General features: G+C 35.9%; 1 protein-coding gene across 2 annotated transcripts in view; it reads left to right on the top strand.

Moving 5' to 3' along the window:
- GPR158 (G protein-coupled receptor 158) overlaps window positions 1-18,375 on the top strand; it is a 340,437-nt gene that overhangs the window by 198,552 nt on the left and 123,510 nt on the right. Inside the window, exons 4-5 of one of the 2 annotated variants that reach the window (XM_021064906.1) lie at window positions 9,012-9,235; window positions 9,828-9,899. In XM_021064906.1, the coding sequence (XP_020920565.1) occupies window positions 9,012-9,235; window positions 9,828-9,899 (296 nt within the window). The remainder of the gene's footprint in view (window positions 1-9,011; window positions 9,236-9,827; window positions 9,900-18,375) is intronic. The other variant, XM_021064907.1, reaches the window with a different exon arrangement.

Here is an 18,375-nt window from a genome sequence, read left to right as displayed (position 1 = left end):
TATAGATAATGAATACAGATAATCTATAATGAATATATAAAATGTAATAATAATATAATATAATATATTCATTATACTGTGCATCAGATCTCTACGGCTTATATACTACTCTTTACAAGTTTGTAGCTTTAAATCTTATCCCCCCACCTTCTATCATTGGTAACAACCATTTTATTCTGTTTTCGAGGTTTCTTAGATTCCGCATAAGATTCTGTATTAGAGATATTATATAGTACTTGTCTTTCTCTGTCTGACTTATCTTGCTTAGGATAACGTACTCAAGGCCATCCATGTTGTCACAAATAGAAGGACATCCTATTTTCTTGTGACTGAATAATAATCCATTGTGTGTATATGACACATTTTTATCCATTTATATGAGATGTCTCATGGCTTTTCTCTACATTTCAAATTATATCAAAATTAAAAGCTGAAAGAATAGATTTCTTCAGTATTTCAGAAGTCTGAAAGTTTTCAGTAATTGTAGCATTGATAGTTTAATTATGTTTTTTGGAATTTGGAGCAAAAATTCAGTTTGTTGCTCATTGCTCTCTAGAGGATCCTGAATATTTGTGTTTAAAGAAACTTTGGAATGTATAAAAAAGTAGAATTGAAAAAGTCATTTGAAAATCTATTGGTCATTTAAGTTTTTGTTTATAGGTTTTATAAAAATGTCTGTATAGATAATCTTTCTAAACACTTGGTATTATATTTATTTGAAATAACATATATATAGTTTTCCTGAATATAGTTTTAATTGTTAACATAGAATTCCATTGAGCAAATGTACTATGGTTTACTTACGCATTCTAAAGTTTCCATTTTTACTAGTTTATGTAAATGTGAAACTTATAAAAAAATGTCCAGGAGTTCCAGTTGTGCTGCAATGGAAATGAATCTGACTAGTATCCATGAAGATACTAGTTCAATCCCTGCCGGCCTCGCTCAGTGGGTGGAGATCCAGTGTTGCCTTGAGCTGTGGTGAAGGTCACAGATGGAGCGTGGATCCTGAGTTGCTGTGGCTGTGGTGTAGGCTGCAGCTGCAGCTCCAGTTTGACCCCTAGCCTGGGAACCTCCGTATGCTGCAGGGGCTGCCCTAGAAAAGTAAAAAAAAAAAAAAAAAAAAAATTAAGATAAGCAAATAGGTTAACATACTGGTTACAGATTGTCACAACTTATTTTGATGGGCTCATGTTTGCAGGTGAACGTTTAGATTTACCAGTCCTGCTGTGGTGCTACTGCAACCTCCCAATGTCCTCTCTATTTTTGTTTTAAGGTGGCATATTTGATCACCCATATAGCAGACTGAAAAGCTGCTATTACCAAATTTCTTTTGCCATTTGCTTTTAGGAAGTATTCGTTTTATCTGAAAGTTCCAAGTATCATCTTTGTTTTCAAGTTTGAGCAAAGCAGATTGGGATTCTGTGCATGGAGGAGGTTTCAAGTTGCTTAGAATTAAATTAAATTATCAGCCAAGATGATTTCTAAATCCCACAGGTTCCAAAGATACCTGTAATAACTTATATTCTTAACATATCTTTCTAGTTTATATCTAGCATCTTGAAAAATATAATTTTGAATAAATTTTTATGCATAAATGGTTTGAGAGAAAAGGCTGAAGATTTATTGAGTTGAATGTTATTTTCAGCTATATGTTTGTATTACAGATCAATTAGTTTATTCTTTTGAGAGCGCTCTTTCATCATTGCCAATTATTTGCTGAGTATTCAGTATGTATAAATTACTGTGTTCGTCGCTGATTGTATAAATCAAAGCCTGTTCTCTAGGAACTTAAAATTTTAAATCTTCATAAATCTAAGTTACCATTCATTAGATTAATAAGAAGCCCATTATTATTACCTAGTAGTGGTGGGATTTCTACTAGCTACATATATTCCGTTGTCCTAGATAGAGAGCTTCAGCATAAATTAATAAAATATTTTTGGAACCAGAAGATTATTTAATCATGCTTTGCATCCTACAGGAAACACTTATAGGTAAAAAGATCTATCTTTAATTTTAGCTTTTTTGAGCTTTAGAAATCAAGTCTCTGACTTTCAATTTTGCTTTCTCTCCATTTTAACGTTTTGTGTCCTTTATAGAACCTCATGATTTTTCATAGTCAAATAAATTGAAGACAGTTATTAAAGAGGAAGTTTCTCATGACAGCACTTTACTATTTGACACTTGTGTGTTGACCTTGTGATTATTTGAGCACAAAGGATACAATGTTATCATAATTTATTTATTTTTCCCATTATAGCTGGTTTATAGTGTTCTGTCAGTTTTCTACTGTACAGCAAGGTGACCCAGTCACACATACATGTATACATTCTTTTTTCTCACATTATCTTGCTCCATCATAAGTGACTAGATATAGTTTCCAGTGCTATACAGCAGGATCTCATTGCTTATCCATTCCAAAGGCAATAGTTTGCATCTGTTAACCCCCAATTCCCATTTCTAACAAACTGTTTTTTATCCATGAATATTGAAATGTACATTTAACCAACATAACTTAGTATTACCTATATCAGGAAATATAGAACTGTTTGGAGTTATGTCCATTTCCAACCTTATCCCTGGCTGCCACTGTTTCAGTAGACGTAATACTTCTTAATTATTATTTCCTACCTGAGGAAGATAATAGAGCTTATGTGCTTCTCTGTGGCATGTTCTGGACGCATGATCGTATTTTATAGCCCAATATATATTGGATCTTTTGCATTTTTTTTTTTGTCTTCTGTCTTTTGAGGGCTGTACCCACGGCATATGGAGGTTCCCAGGCCTAGGGGTCAAATCAGAGCTGTAGCTGCTGGCCTACACCACAGCTCATGGCAGCCAGATCCTTAACCCACTGAGCGAGGACAGGGATCGAACCTACAACCTCATGGTTCCTAGTTGGATTCGTTTCCACTGCGCCACGACGGGAACTCCTCTTTTGCAATTTTAATCGAGATCAGAAAATAAAAATGTCTAACCATAGACTTATTTTAGAAAGTTCACAGTTTATTTGGGTTCATCATTTAGATGTGTGTAACTCTAGCAGTAAGCACAATAGAGGAACGCAGCAATTAAAGTTAGTCATGTGGCCTTGGAACATCAGGAAAAGAAGTGAACAGAGACAGAGTGGGTCAGTCATGACCATTTCTCTGTGTTGTGGTACATCTCAGGATGATAGATTGGTGAGGAGAACAATGGGCAGGGTAGTTGCATTTGGCCAGCGGGGATGGACTATTCAACAGGAATATCTGAGATGCTTGTATTCCTGAATTCTTTCTCCACCTCTCTGCTTCAACAGGTTGAATCTAAACAAGTAACAGTCTCTCCAGTAAACAAAATTGGGGGACATTGCGATTATTATGAAAAAACCTTGATTTATATGAATAACAAAATAAAGCAATGTAGAGTGGGCCATAATTAGGAAAGATAGATAGATGTGTTACAGTATTGAGTTTTTGAAAGGAAATTGTGTTTCTCTCATTTGTGGAAATGGTATCTAAGTCTGTTTTAGGAATAAGATTTTCTAGTAAAAGGAGGAAGGAAAGAAGAAAATCTAAGTTTTCAAATACATGTTTTGAATTTAATTATATGCATTTAATATACACAAAACTTCACAGAGGATATGCTCTTTTTAATTGCAGAAGAATTTTTTTTCATTCTTTTTTAAATCTTCAGATATGATTTATAAAGAGGAGCAAACAACTGATCTTAAACCCAAATGTTTAGAACATTGTGGAATGTCTTATGGGACTTTGACAGTATTCTACAAATATTAGTTGTCGAATTTGGTAAAATCTGTGAAGAGAAACTGTTTTGCCTTTTTCTCCCTAATGTGATATTAAGGTTTTCCCTTTGGTAATGACTTAAGCTCACTGAACCTCGATTTAGGTAATTTGCTCATTCCAGTTTATGAGAGTGTCTCATCACACTGCGATTTGGCTAGTCTGTATGAAAAAAAGGTACTGGGAGAGGGGTCTACTATTTCAGTGCCCTAGTTTTAACTGGGAGTAATTCATTGCATTCTCTACTATTTCTAACAAATGGATCGAGATGCAGTATTACAAAGGAAAGAAAAGGACCACAGGCAATAATAAACTACTTCTGCAAAGTGAATTTGCTTTGTAAACATGTTGGAAAGAGTTTAACAATGTAATTAGAGTTGTCTATGAAACCTACCAGTCCTAGGCTTGCTCACCTCTGTAAGTCCAGTTATGGTCTGTATGTTCAAGTCTAGGGAACAGCATTCAAGATGCATTCTGTATGATCTGTATGACTTTGGAACTTAGAAGCATGTGTGTGTGTGTGTGTGTGTGTGTGTGTGTGTGTGTATGTGTGTGTGTGTGTATCTGTCTGTCTGTCTGTCTGTCTGTCTGTCTGTCTATGCCCTGTAGCACATACTCTTGACATACCTCAGATTTTAGCTGCTGATAGTTGTGGGCTGTGTGACCAGTATGTCCTAGTGCCTCACTACCGAGTATCTCACCTCAAGTGTCCCCAGAATTTCTTTCATTTTTTGCTTCAGGGTTTCCTCTAAAGCCCACTAAACTTTCTCAGCCCTCATCCAGGAGTGTGGAGAAATTCAAGTCCCCTGGGAATAACTATCAACCAGTACTGCATAACTGCTTTAGCCTCCCATCCTTTGGGGAGGCAAATCCGAGGGGCGTTGTATGCAGGTTTTAGTGAACTCCCAGGAAGACCGAGCCCCCATTATCCTCAGTGACATCCAACTCAATGATGTACTTTCTATTGCCCTTTTTTTCTTCCCTGTCTCACTCTACATTATCCTTCACTTCTCTTTTTGGAAATAACCTCCCACATCAGTTATCTGTATCCAGATCATTATTTCAGGCTCTGCTTTTGGAGGGCCCAAACCTAGATGGCAGCTTTAGCTCTTTGGTAGTGGTGGGTCACATTTAAGTCCAGAGAAAATATCTTGTTAAAGCCTTTTGCGTTTGCAATTGTGGAAGGAAATACTCCAGTACTGTTTAAGAATATGAGTCATAGCTAGGGAAAGTTTTGTGTGATTAAGGACTTTGTGTGGCATTAATATTGGAGAGCCCTAGGAGACTTCTCTGTCTACACTCATTCCCTTGATGATCTAATCCAGTCTCTTGGCTCTAAAGGCTATCTAAATTCCCATGACCTTTTTATCTTGTATCTTCCATGCAGACTTTTCTTCCAGATTCCAGACTTAATATATCAAGATACCTACTTGACATTATCACTGGAGTCTCTAGTAGGTATCCTCACACTGAAATGCCATGTTTGAACTTGCAATCTCCTCAGAAACTTTCCCACATATATTCTTCCCCATCTTGGTAGATAGTAACTTCATCCATTCACTTGTTCATGCCAAACATCTGGGAATCACCCCTAACTTTTTTCCTTTCTCTTTCATTCCATACCAACTCATCAGAAAATTCTCTCAACTCCACCTTCAAACTATATCTGAATCCAGCCACTTTTCACTTTCAAACTCTGGTCCCAGCCACCATCAAGTCTCCTGTGGGTTCCTGCAGCAGTTTCTCCCGAATCTCCATGCTTATTCCCTTCCCTGCTGCAGTGTATTCTCTACACAACCCAAGGAATCCTTTAACAACGTGAGGCATATCATATCACTCCTACTCAACACCTTGTGCTGGCTCTCTGTTTTACTGAGAGAAGAATTCAAGTCTTTTCTGTGGCCCACTACACCCTTTATGATCTAGCCCTGTTACTTCTCTGACTTTATTATCCAGGGCACTGCCCCGCGCTCATCCCGCTCCAGCCACACTAGCCTCTGCACTTCCTCGTATATGCCAGCTATGCTCCCACGTCAGGCAGGGCATTTGTACTCCTGGCTGTCTCTGCCTGAAATTCTCTTCACTCACAAGTCAGAATGGCTAACTCCCATATCCCTTTCAAATGTTTGCCCAGATATCACCTTTAGAATGAGATCTACCCTAACCACTTTATTTAAAATTGTAGCTCCCACCCTAGCACCTCTAATGCCCGTGATCTTGATCTACTTATCTCTTCTCTTGGCACTTCTCATATTTTTCTTTTGGAATATTATTCAACCTTTGTTTATTTTTTAAAATTGAAGTGTAGTTGCTATACAATATTATATAAGCTACAGGTGTATAATATAGTGACTCATAATTTTTAAAGGCTATATTCCATTTATAGGTATTATAAAATATTGGCTATGTTGGCATTTCTCAGTTTTAACATATGATATTATTTTACTTATTATGTTGATTGATTGTGTCTATTTCTCCCTGTAGAACATAAGTTTCAGTCTCAGATACCTTTGTCTGTTTTGTTCACTGATTTATCCCACTCAAATAGTGCCTGACAAATAATTCGACACTCAGAATAGTTGTTGAATTGAATAATGGTTTGTTTCTGTCAAATGCCGTACAGCTTGCAGTACTGTTCTCCTAGTTCCTTCTATCTCATACCTCATCCCCAAATGACTCGGAGTGCCTTACAGAAATGGATACTATGCAATGGTAACAATTAAAGATGAGGAAATTGGGCAAAAGTGAAATAATAGTCATGAAAAATGTCAGGGCTAAGTTTTCTGTTTACTAGAAGTGGATCATAGATTTGGTTCTAAGTGAAGAGGAACTCTCAAATTTTGATTGGTTAAAAGTGAGTGAAGTTTTTATAAAACTGAATGACTCATCAAATGAAGATAAAATGTGACTGCCACTGCTTGCCAGGGTCATATGTTACAAAACCCAGTAAGCTCATATCTACAAAGCAGTTAATACACTGCAGAATTTTTCAGGTTCAAGTGATTCAAGGTGCTCAATAGCCACACCTGTAATAGAAGAAAACAAAATACAAAACCAAAATCCCTTTTTGACCCCATTATTTTTCCTATTAACCATGAGCTTTTCTTGCTTTTTTATTCAATGGAACATTTATTGAAACAATATTCTATTTTATCATATTTTTATTCCTTAAGCTCTGACAACCTAATTTCGGTCTTTACCACTTTCTGGAAACTACTATTTTTAAAGTCAGTGAAGGGTGAAATACTCATTAAACCTCATAGACTTTCCTTAGGTACCCTCTCTGATCACATTCCACCATGTTCCAGTAAATCCCAGTTTCTATGACATTGTAAAAACTTCTACCTGTTTAGCTGCTGCTTCTTTGCAATTCCTAATCATTACCTTCTCTACTCCCAGAGCTGTGACACTGACTCTTCTCCCACACTCCACTCTTATATTATTTCTCACTTATTATTATATATTTCTTCTGGACAGTGAGTTGGACCTCACATTTAACATGTCTGAAATGGAGCCTATCATGCCACTGACTCTTCACATCTCAACTCTTTCCTGTAACTTCCTTGTTTGGGAGCAGCATTGCCTATCTTCAAGACGTCAGTGGATTCCTAATTCCTCTTTACATCTCCCATATTTGGAGAAGAAAAGAAAGCCAGGCAGGCATGTTTACATACATTATTTCCTTTAATCCTCACAGCAAATCACCTTTCATATATAAATAAACTAAGACCCAAAGTGGTCAGGCAAGTCGCCTAATGTCTCAGAGCTGTTAGGGATGGGAGCCACATCTGCTGAACACTAAAATCCATGTACTTTTCACTGCGTAATAGAATGAAGACTCTTAAACAGCAATATATCAAATATAACAAATAATTATATTTGCTATTGTATTTATTAAGGAAGGAATAAAGATAAAAAATACACTTTAGAAATATTATGAACCTTCAACTAAAGTTGAAAACAATAAAGATTTTCTGTTAAACTATGTGTTTATCAAAATACTGTTAACCAAAACAGCTCTTCCCAAATTCTTCAATCAGTCAGAGTTGTGTTGTATACTGAATTGTGTGGTTGTGTAATATACTAAACTGGTTATATATTCACTGATGTCTTTCATGTTGAGGTCAGAGTTGGAAATAGGTTTTATGTTTTGTTTAAGTATATATTATTAATTGGATATTTGTCCATGCCAAACAGTTAAAGAGAATTCTTAGTTCTTGGGCTTCAGAGCTAAGTTAAGTTTGATAACTGAAGACAAGAATCTAAAATTAAAGGGAAGATCAATAGCAATGGTTAGTTTGTGGTGTGGAAATGTCTTATGGCTATGCAGAGGGGAAATTGTACGATAGCCAGTAAGTATGGATTGTACTCTGGGCGAGAAACACACTATGATTAGGCAACTTCACACTAAATAACTGTTGATTAAGTACCATTTTATCTAATTTAGACCTAATGAACTTGGTAGATGAGATCCTACTGGATTAAGGAGCAATCAAAAACTCATTGTGGATTCTGTGCCATCTAGGTCAAGAAATTCCAAAACTGCTGTGTGTATTTACTCGGTTTAGGAATGACACAACTTTCTTATCCTTCCTTCTGGTTAATTCTTTAACAAGTATTTATTAAATATGATTTGTGCCATACAGGTTTCTCTTTGGTGAGTGGTAGATAGTGATATAAAAGACTTAGAAAAGTGTTCCCTGCCTTTGAGGAGTTTTAGTCCTATTTTTGCTAATTTTCCTTAATTATTCTGAGTGACATTTATTTATTTATTTTTTTGTCCTTTCTAGGGCTGCACCCTCGGCATATGGAGGTTCCCAGGCTAGGGGTCAAATCGGAGCTGTAGCCACTGGCCTACGCCAGAGCCACAGCAACATGGGATCCAAGCCGCATCTGCGACCTACATCACAGCTCACAGCAACGCTGGATCCTTAACCCACTGAACAAGGCCAGGGATCCAGCCCGCAACCTCATGGTTCCTAGTCATATTTGTTAACCACTGAGCCACGACGGGAACTCCATGAGTGACAATTTTTTTAATCAAAAAGATAAAAAGAATTTGGTTCAAGTGAGAGAGCAAAGTAACACTCTCCCCTAGCACGTTTGATGAAAGGTCTTTAATAAGAGGGAAGAGGATTGAAGAGGTGGGGATGTGTTTTGACTCGGTGTTTAGTCTCACCTACTTCAGAGGTGCAATGACACTGTGCTTTTCTCTGGAACTTTCAGGAAGGGGTCCAGATCACCATTCTGCAGGAAATGCAAAGGATGTGTCCGAAGAAGCCCATGTCTGCCTGCCCTGCAGGGAGGGCTGTCCCTACTGCGCCGATGATAGCCCCTGCTTTGTCCAGGAAGATAAGTATTTGCGACTTGCTATCATCTCCTTCCAAGCCCTGTGTATGCTGCTTGACTTTGTGAGCATGCTGGTGGTCTACCGCTTTCGCAAAGCAAAGGTAAACCCAGGTATCCTGGTTATGATCTTCCTTTTTATTATGAAGTGATTTCTTCTCTTGAGCAAATAGAATTTTTCCAAATCTCAGTTGCTTCTTTATTAACCAGATGTATGTCTATAATAGGATCAGACTAGAGTTTGAAAGTTATATTCTTTAGCTTCCCAGGAGAAATAGGGATTGAAAATATAGAGCTTTATTATGACATTTGCTTTAACAGAACATTTCTCCCTGTTTAGCCTGAACCTTGAGTACCTCATTGCCTTAAAGCCCTCTTTAACCTCATCTCCCTGACCTCTAGAAGAACTTACTCTGCCAGTACCCAATATATTGTTATTAGAAAGCTGTGTGATATTTTTTATATTTCATTTTTATTTCTATTAGCCATATTTGAAGCTGGTAAAAGGACTCAGCTATTTTTGAGCACATTATACTTTGAAGAATGAATTTATTCAGGACCATGTATTTGGTCTTGCATTAGTATCTCGGGATGATAGTGATCCTGCAAAGAGCTTATATGGCCTTTGAGAGAGGGTGTCCTTTGGTTCTGTTCTGAGAAATAAAAGAGTAATATAAGTATTTGTATGCTCCTCAGTCAGGGGTGGATGAAATGCCAAAATATTCAGTGCGAAGCCTTCTGGGAAGTTGTCCTCAGCTGGTCACCCAGGTGATTATATGGAGCCAGTGTTGTGTAAGAATTTGTGGTTCTGTTGCTTTCAGAAACTTAATTTTGCCGTTGAAAAGAAAATCAGTTTCCACCTTTTCTAAATTCATATGACCTCTTCATGTCAGCACAGTTGTAAGAGACTGGTTTAGATTACAGAGCTCATTGAAGGTATAAAGTGTTCCCATTAGGAATTAAAAAAAGAAAACAGCTCTCTGTAAATGGCATGTATTACAAAGACACAAATTAACATTTAAAAACATCTTTGTTGAGATTCTAGGAGAATGTATCCATTGTGTTAATGTTATAGACTTTAATAGTTATTTTAAATAAACAGTTTCACAAACAGAAGCCTTCAACAAATTAGAACCAGGCTTTACATTTGCAAAAAAAGTAGGAACAGGCAAATTGCTCTTCTTTTAACCAAAACCTGTCATTCTTTTGCAACAAAATATGTTTTATATGTGAAATTGTACATAATAAAGTCACAGGCAAGTGGAATTGGGATATATCTAACCACTATTAGATAAAATTAATTGCTTTTAAAAAGTCTGTTACTGGGAAAGCGGGTAGAATTGAAAACTCTTTAATAAACTGCTCTGAATTATCTCTGCATAATGTAATTCATTTACGTAGTGGATACCACATAGTTCTTTATGAATTTTAATTGATTTTAATAATTAGTGACTGCTGTGCTCAGTGGAGTTAGTGATATATAATTGGTAGACTATTACATTGGATACTTTTTAAAAACTGAAGATAGTTCTTGCTAGAGCGATGTTTCTTAACATTTCCAAAGTTATTAACCTTTTGAATTTCTCAGGACATTCATATAAAATTCTGCTTTACAGGGCTATCATGAGAATAGATTATCTTTGCATGTCATTTGGTGAAATTTCTATAGATACAAACTAGTTAGAATACATAAATTAGACATTTAGTTTTAAGATGGTCCCCTTTTGAAAATCAGTTTTTACAGAATGTGACATAATATAAGGGGGAGATATTTGCAAGAAATAAGTCATTGAACAGAGATCTCATATGTATATTCACATTTGGTGAAAATTTTCTCTTCTGATTTCAGTTACCAAAAGCAATGGATTACTTGTAAAAGCAATAAACCATTTCTAGTTTAGAGATTGTAGACTTTGGCTTTGCCTTTTCAAGTTTTCATGTGTCTTTGAAACATTTCTTTGGATGAAGCAGAAAACTGATGGAGAAATATTGATGTTTTCCTTATGAGTTTCCCATTATATTATCTACGCACTGATAACTGAAAGAACAAAAACTACAAATCTATCAATGTGCATCTGTTTTGACAAAAGAAAAAAGCTTAGTTGCAATATAGAAGTAGTGTAATATTGTGGGTAAGTGTGCAGACTCTGGAGCCAGATTGTTTAGTCTGATTATGAGAACATTAAGTTAAATGAGGTTTGCTCATGCCTAAATTATCAACTCTGTAGTTGTTAGGTACCAACAATCATTGGTCAAAGGTTAATTTAATGTTTTGTCATTTTAAACAAACTAGATTCTGTTGTATTTTTGGCTAAGGCTTGTGATACAGTACCACAAAGACTAAATTAAATTTTACTCTGCACAAGCATTTAGGGAAATAATTATATATATTTGTCCTTGTGCCCTGGATTAAAGATTAAATCTGCCAATAAACTGTGAGTGATTTTGAACCCAGTAAGTCCTTCTAAAACAATAACTTTTTTTGTTGTTGTTTTTGCTTTTTAGGCCACATCCATGGCATATGGAGGTTCCCAGGCTAAGGGGTCAAATCAAAGCTGCAACTACTGGCCTACCCTTCAGCCACAGCAACACTAGATCCAACGTTGCAGCCTACACTGCAGCTCACAGCAACATCAGATCCTTAACCCACTGAGCGAGGCCAGGTATCGAACATGCATCCTCATGGATACTAGTTGGGTTTGCTACTATTGAGCCTCAATGGGAACTCCAACAATAGCAATTTTTAAAACAATAGTTTAAAGATTCTGAATGTTAAATGTTTGGAAATTATTTCTATTTTTTAACCAAATATTATGACAAGTCACATCTTTTTTATTAGCTATTTTGAATTGAGGTTTTTATATGATTTCTTACAGCTTAATAATGTCAAGTGTTAGTACAATTTATTTTCAAGTGAAAATTTCAAAGAGAGAAGATACACTGGAAGGAAGAGCAACTTATTTCACTTCTAAAAATAATCTTTTGTTTGACTTATTCTTAATAAATTTTAGCATGTTTGAGCTAGTTGTTTGGAAAAAATAGTGATAGTTATTTTTTAAAAAATTTGTTTAGGAGCTGCTGCTGTGGTGCAGTGGAATCTGTGGTGTCTTTGAAGCACTGGGACACAGGTTCGATCCCTGGCCTGGCACAGTGGATTAAGGATCTGGTGTTGCTGAGGCTGCAGCTTAGTTGGTAACTGTGGCTCAGATCTGATCCCTGGCCTGGGAACTCCATATGCTGCAAGGCAGCCAAAAATGAAATACATACATAGCATAAATACATAAATAAATATAAAAGTTTGTTTTAATATTATGGCTGTACCTGTGGCATATGGAAGTTTCCGAGCCAGGGGTTGAATCTAAGCCACAGCTTCAACCCACACCATAGCTGCAGCAATGCCGGATCCTTTAACCCACTGTGCCAGGCCAGGGATCAAACCTGCACCTCCACAGCAATCTGAGCTGCTGCAGTGGGATTCTTAACCCACTGCACCATGGTGGGGACTCCTGTGATAGTCATTCTTTAAAGCGAACCTACTGCAGCTTGTATTTTCCCTTACATTCGTATAATAGTTCTTTTTCAAATTAGAAATTAATTGACAAGTGATTTTATAACTGCTCATTTTTGGTTTGGAAAAGTAGGTGTTTTAATGTAGAGTGTAGCTGATTTTTTAATGAAATTTTACTAGGCTAATTATGATGTTCTAATGTCTGTTTTGGTTTTAAAAAGGGAGATATATTACATTTATGGTGGTAGAATATAATTAAAAGAATTTACCATTTTTACCATCTTTAAGTGTACAATTAAGTGACACTAAGTACATTCACATCATTATGCAACTATCCCCACTGTTCATTTCCAGAACTTATTCATCACCCCAAATTCTGTCATCATTAAACAACTCCCCATTCCCCTCACCCACGGTAACGTTTATTCTCCGTACTGTCTACAAATTTCATAGAAGTGGAATTTTACACTGTCCTTTTGTATTTGGCTTATTTCACCTAGTATAATGTTTTATAGGTTTATTTTTGTAGTAGGTACCAGGACTCCATTTCTTGTAATTGATGAATAATATTCCATTTTGTGTATTTACCACATTTTGTCTGTCGAAGGACATTTGGTTGACTCCACCTTTTGGTCATTGTAAATAATGCTGTTGTAAACATTGGTATGTAATTATTTGGCTGAGTTCCTGATTTTGGTCATTTGGATATAACTTAGGAGTAGTGCTGAATCACATGATCATCCTGTGTTTAACTTTTTGAGGAACTACTGAGCTGTTTTCCGCAGAGGCCAGATCATTTTGTATTTTCACCAGCAATGCCTGAGGGTTCCAGTTCCTTCACATCCTCACCAACACTTATTTCCTGTTTTTGTTTTTTTAATAATAGCCAGTCTAATGAATGTGAAGTGGTGTCTCCTTGTGGTTTTGATTTTCATTTTCCTAAAGCTTAGTGGTAGTTGAGCATTTTTTCATGTGCTTATTGGTATATCTTCTTTGCAGAAATGTATATTCAAGTCTTTTGCTCACTTTTGAATCAGTTGTTCATTGCTGAGTTGTAGGAGTTCTTTGTATTTTCTGAATAGTAAACTTGTCACATAGATGATTTGCAAATATTATTTTTCCCATCTTATGGATTGTTTTTTTACTCTCTTGATAGTGTCCTTTGATGCCCCAACATTTTTTATTTTGATAAAGTCTAATTTACCTTCATTTCCTTTGGTTGAATATGAATGAGAAATTTAGTACTTCTTTTATTTTTCTCATCTCCCCCTTCCCATTTTTTAAAAATTTAACCTATGATTAATTTCCACTTTTTTTTTTTTTTTTTTTTTTTTTTTGGCTTTTTAGGGCCGCACCCATGGCATATGGAAGTTCCCAGGCACTAGGGGTTGAATCAGAGCTGCAGGTGCCGGGCTATACAACAGCTACAGCAACACAGGATCTGAGCTTTGTCTGCAACCTGTACCACAGCTTAAGGCAATGTGGGATCATTAACCCACTGAGCAAGGGCCAGGGATCATACCCACATCCTCATGGATCCTAGTCAGGTTCGTTACCGCTGAGCCACGATGGGAACTCCATCCACCAACTTCCAATAAGAGTCATCATTAGTTTCAAAGGGAAAGCAGTTCTTTAATATATTTTGACTCTAACTACATTTAAATTTATCATTTGGTCTTCTTCCTAGTTTTTTTTGGTTTAGTTGCTCATCATACGACCTTTCCAACTGTGATTTTTTTTTTTTTTTTGCCTTTGAGTTCTGACTTTTGACTAATCTTTTCTCATTATTAAGTACTTGTATTTTCAAAAAGTTTGTTCAGAAAAGGGTAGTTTTGTATCTATGTTATATCTAATCCTCCACTCACCAAATATGGCAACACCTTGGCTAGGGGCAAAATCTGGAGGTTACCGTCTTTTTCAGAGCTCTATTATTGCTGCTTCATTTATCTTTTAGAATTGAATACTTTGGACAGGATTGCCCACTTTTTGTCTTTTATGGAACAAAATTTCCCATCTGAATGCTTATTGACTTCTTTTTTTACTTTTACCACCATGATATAGGATTGCCTCTTCATGCATTTGCAAAAATTTTGATCCATAGTCTCAAATTTCAGACTGAGCTTTCTTCTGATATTAGGAATCTCATGTATGTTAGTTCTTATATTATCTCTTCTATCTAGTTCTTCTAGGCTTCTCTTTTAGGACTTCCCATAAAGTATAAATTGGGGCTCCAGGATTTTTTTAAAAAAAATTCTCACTTTACTATGTTTTAAGTGTTTCCTTGATAATTTGAGAAACTAAGTTTGTCTCTTCTATTCCTTTTTTTTTCCCCACAGATTTAAAGACTGCATTTTATTAGAGTCAATTTGTAGCAATGATTTCTTGTCTCTTCTATTTCACTCTTAGTTTTTAGCACTAAGCTGCTGTCCCCTACTTGCATGATATTCTAAAATCCAGCAACTGTTTCTAATCTCTATACAGTTGTTCCTTATGTTGTATCTCTTTATTTATAAAGGTTTTGGGGGTCAACAAACTGGAGTTAAAAATCCTAGTGCTTTCATTTTCTAATTGTGTGACCCTAAGTTTACATAGATATGTACTGAATCAGCAAGCCGCTCAGTCTAACTGATTTTTATCTTAGGTAAAATAAGGATACCCAAGAGCTTGGAAATCAGCAACAATAGTGTGTGTGCTCTAAAATCAAGCCTGATTAATGCAGTAAGCACTTCAGGGGGTTATTGAATTACAAATAGGGACCTTATCATACTAACTAATGTGAGGTGAATTTTTTTTTTTTTTGATCTTATATGTATGTAAGGACTCACTCATTGAAGGGATTTTTGGACCATTCCAAGAGTTACTAAAGGAGGAAGTACCACAACTTTTAATTCTATGCTTTTGTACTTACAGGGGGTAAGAAGACAAGAATTAAGTAAAAGTTATGTCGTTTGTAACAAAATATTTGATTTTGTAACATGATACCTCATATTATTTGCAAAGTTTTTTTCTTTCTGAGAAATATATTTAAACATATATCTGAAGAAACTTGAAGTGCTAGGCATGAAAGTTAGAGAAGTACCATCATGCTTTCTCAATTAACTTTCATTTGGTCTTCTCTAGAACATAAGAAGCCTGAAAAGGTCCAGCCCCAGCGTTACAATTAGGTGCAGCGCAATGCATGATCAAAGAAGCTAAGCATCCCTATTCCAAGCATTAATGCCCAAAGTGTTAGGGCCACACACATTTTGGTCTTGAAAGATTTCCAGCCTTTAAAGGCTTCCTATTTAAAATACAGATACTGTTTAAGTAGGATTAGTCATTATTCTAATGATGAGTGGAACTTGAGCTAAAACATGATTGCCACCCCTCATCAGTGGAGCACTGTGTGAAAAAGGGTTCCAAGACAGCAAATAGATTTATTCTGAAAAGTGATTGCTTTTGGCTAACTTTAGTAGCCATGGGTATTAGCCAGGAAACTGATGACATGCGTCCCACATATTTGCCACTCCTTGAAGGAGTTTCAGGCTCAGGGAACAATTAAAGGAAGGAAAACTGCTGGAGTTCCTGCTATGGCACAGTGGGTTAAGGATCCAGCATTGCCACAGCTGTGACATAGGTTGTAGCTGCGTCTAAGATTCAGTCCCTAGCCCAGGCACTTCCACATGCCACAGGTGTGGTCTAAATAGAAGAAAAGAGAAAAGGAAAAAAAAAACCGCAAAAAACTACCCATGTAGGATGTTGGAGAGCCTTTATGATAAACATGGTCATGCCACTTTTGTCTAGGGATAGCCCACTTCTTAAAGAATTATATCAAAATTCATGGTTTCTACCAATGACGAACTGCTATATCTGTCTAAGATATAATGGATTTACTAGGTGTTATCCTATTCCATAATTTAATAGCCAGTTCTCAAGTAGTTTGAACTTGTCACACTCTGAAATGTATTTTGACAGGTGCTTTTCTTTAAATATTTAAAAGCAAGTGTATTTCAAATAAAATGTTAATGCTTTCAACTCATACTCATTTTTTACTTTTCTTCTGACAAATATGTGTGGTGTGTATCAGTAAAAGTGTCAGAAAAAAAATTGATCTTAAAAAAATTATGGTCTTCATCCCAGCCTACAACATGCATTCCCCAATGTATTTTGTTAACAAGAAAATACTTTATGAGCTCTGAGAAGAGCTTAGTCTCCCAGCTCAGTTTTAGAGTTTCAAATCTTTCCTTCCTCTTGTTACTGTGGAAATTATTGAACTCATTTTTAGGTTACCTTTCCTTAAAGATATTTTTATTAGAAATAAGGAATGAATACTTTTTCTGATCACTATGTTTTTGAATTGAGCTTTGAACTAAGTATAATATTTAAACAATTAAAATCAAAAGGCAAATTGGAAAAAAAGTGTTTTTGGTAAAGAATTAACACTCCTACTCTAAAACAGATAAAGCCCTCTTTGGAGTCAGTAAGAAATAGAAAAATATACAATAGAAAAATAGGCAAAAAAATATTCATCAGCAATTTGTAAAACAACCATAACATAAAAATGCTTTCTCTATATTCACAAGTAATTATAAAACAGGTTAAAAAAGGACACGTACTTTTATACCAATAATAATTCTCTGTGTTGGTGAAGATGTTTGGACCTGGGTGCTCCCATACACACCTAATGGTTGTGTGAATTGGTAGAAACTTTGGAATACAGTTCAGAATTACATGTCATAAACGTAAAAATGCACAGTAGTTTCAATTCTAGAAGTCTGCACAGAAGAAATCATATACATGCACAAAGACAAATATATTCATATCTGTATGTATTTTTATTATAGCACTGTTTATAGTACAAACCAACTGTGAACAATTAAATGTTCAAAATTGGATTAGGTCATCCATGCATTTAAATATGTAGTCTATAAAAGTGGATCTTATAGAATACTAAATGATGGGAGAAAATGATTTTAATATAGTTATTTAATCAGCCTTCGCCAGCACATATCCAGCATATACTGAAGTTTTGTTTTAGCACTCTCCATTTTTCCTCCTCCCCTCTCACCTTTTCCTCCCATGCTATCCCTCTGTGCCTGGCTCCCTCCATTCCTTCTTTCCATTCATCATCCTTCTTCTGAGCATCTGTTGAGTACTTGGAACTATGACCGGTACTGGCAATACAGTGATGAACAGGACAGATAACATCTGTGGCTTTAAGGAGTTGATATTCCAGTGTAGGACTGGTAAGGACAGGCGATAAAAATAAAGAAAGAATGTACCAGGTGGCTAGTAAGTGCTGTGATTAAAATAAAATATAAAATGATAGGAGTTACAGAATTCTTACAGCCACCAGGGAAGTTGTTACTATCCTCATTTTATATTTGAATAAGCCAAAGCATAAAGAATTTAAGAAACCCATCCATTGCTACCTGGGGAATCTAGGATTAATAATTCAGGTCTGTTTTACTTTATAACTCGTAGCTCTTAACTACTGTGCTATACTATCTGTCCTATGGTTAAAATTTTATCTTGAATTCTAAAAAATAGACCTCTCCAACTCAGGCCCTATTGTGATAAGGCCTGCATGCATTCTTTTTTTCCTCAATTCCCTTAGGCCACATCAAAACTTTACATGTCCTATGCTTTATTTTGCTAGTTGCCTACTAGTTAGCTGAATTAATTAAATTCTTGTGTGTTACCATTTAAAAGGCTTTATGTGTTCCTTGTCTCTGCTCATTTGTGTTACTACACAGT

Source organism: Sus scrofa, chromosome 10 (genome assembly GCF_000003025.6).
Source record: "Sus scrofa isolate TJ Tabasco breed Duroc chromosome 10, Sscrofa11.1, whole genome shotgun sequence".
Classification (NCBI taxonomy): domain Eukaryota; kingdom Metazoa; phylum Chordata; class Mammalia; order Artiodactyla; family Suidae; genus Sus; species Sus scrofa.
The sequence above is the reverse complement of the archived record's forward strand: the minus strand, read 5'-3'. Positions and strand labels throughout refer to the sequence as shown.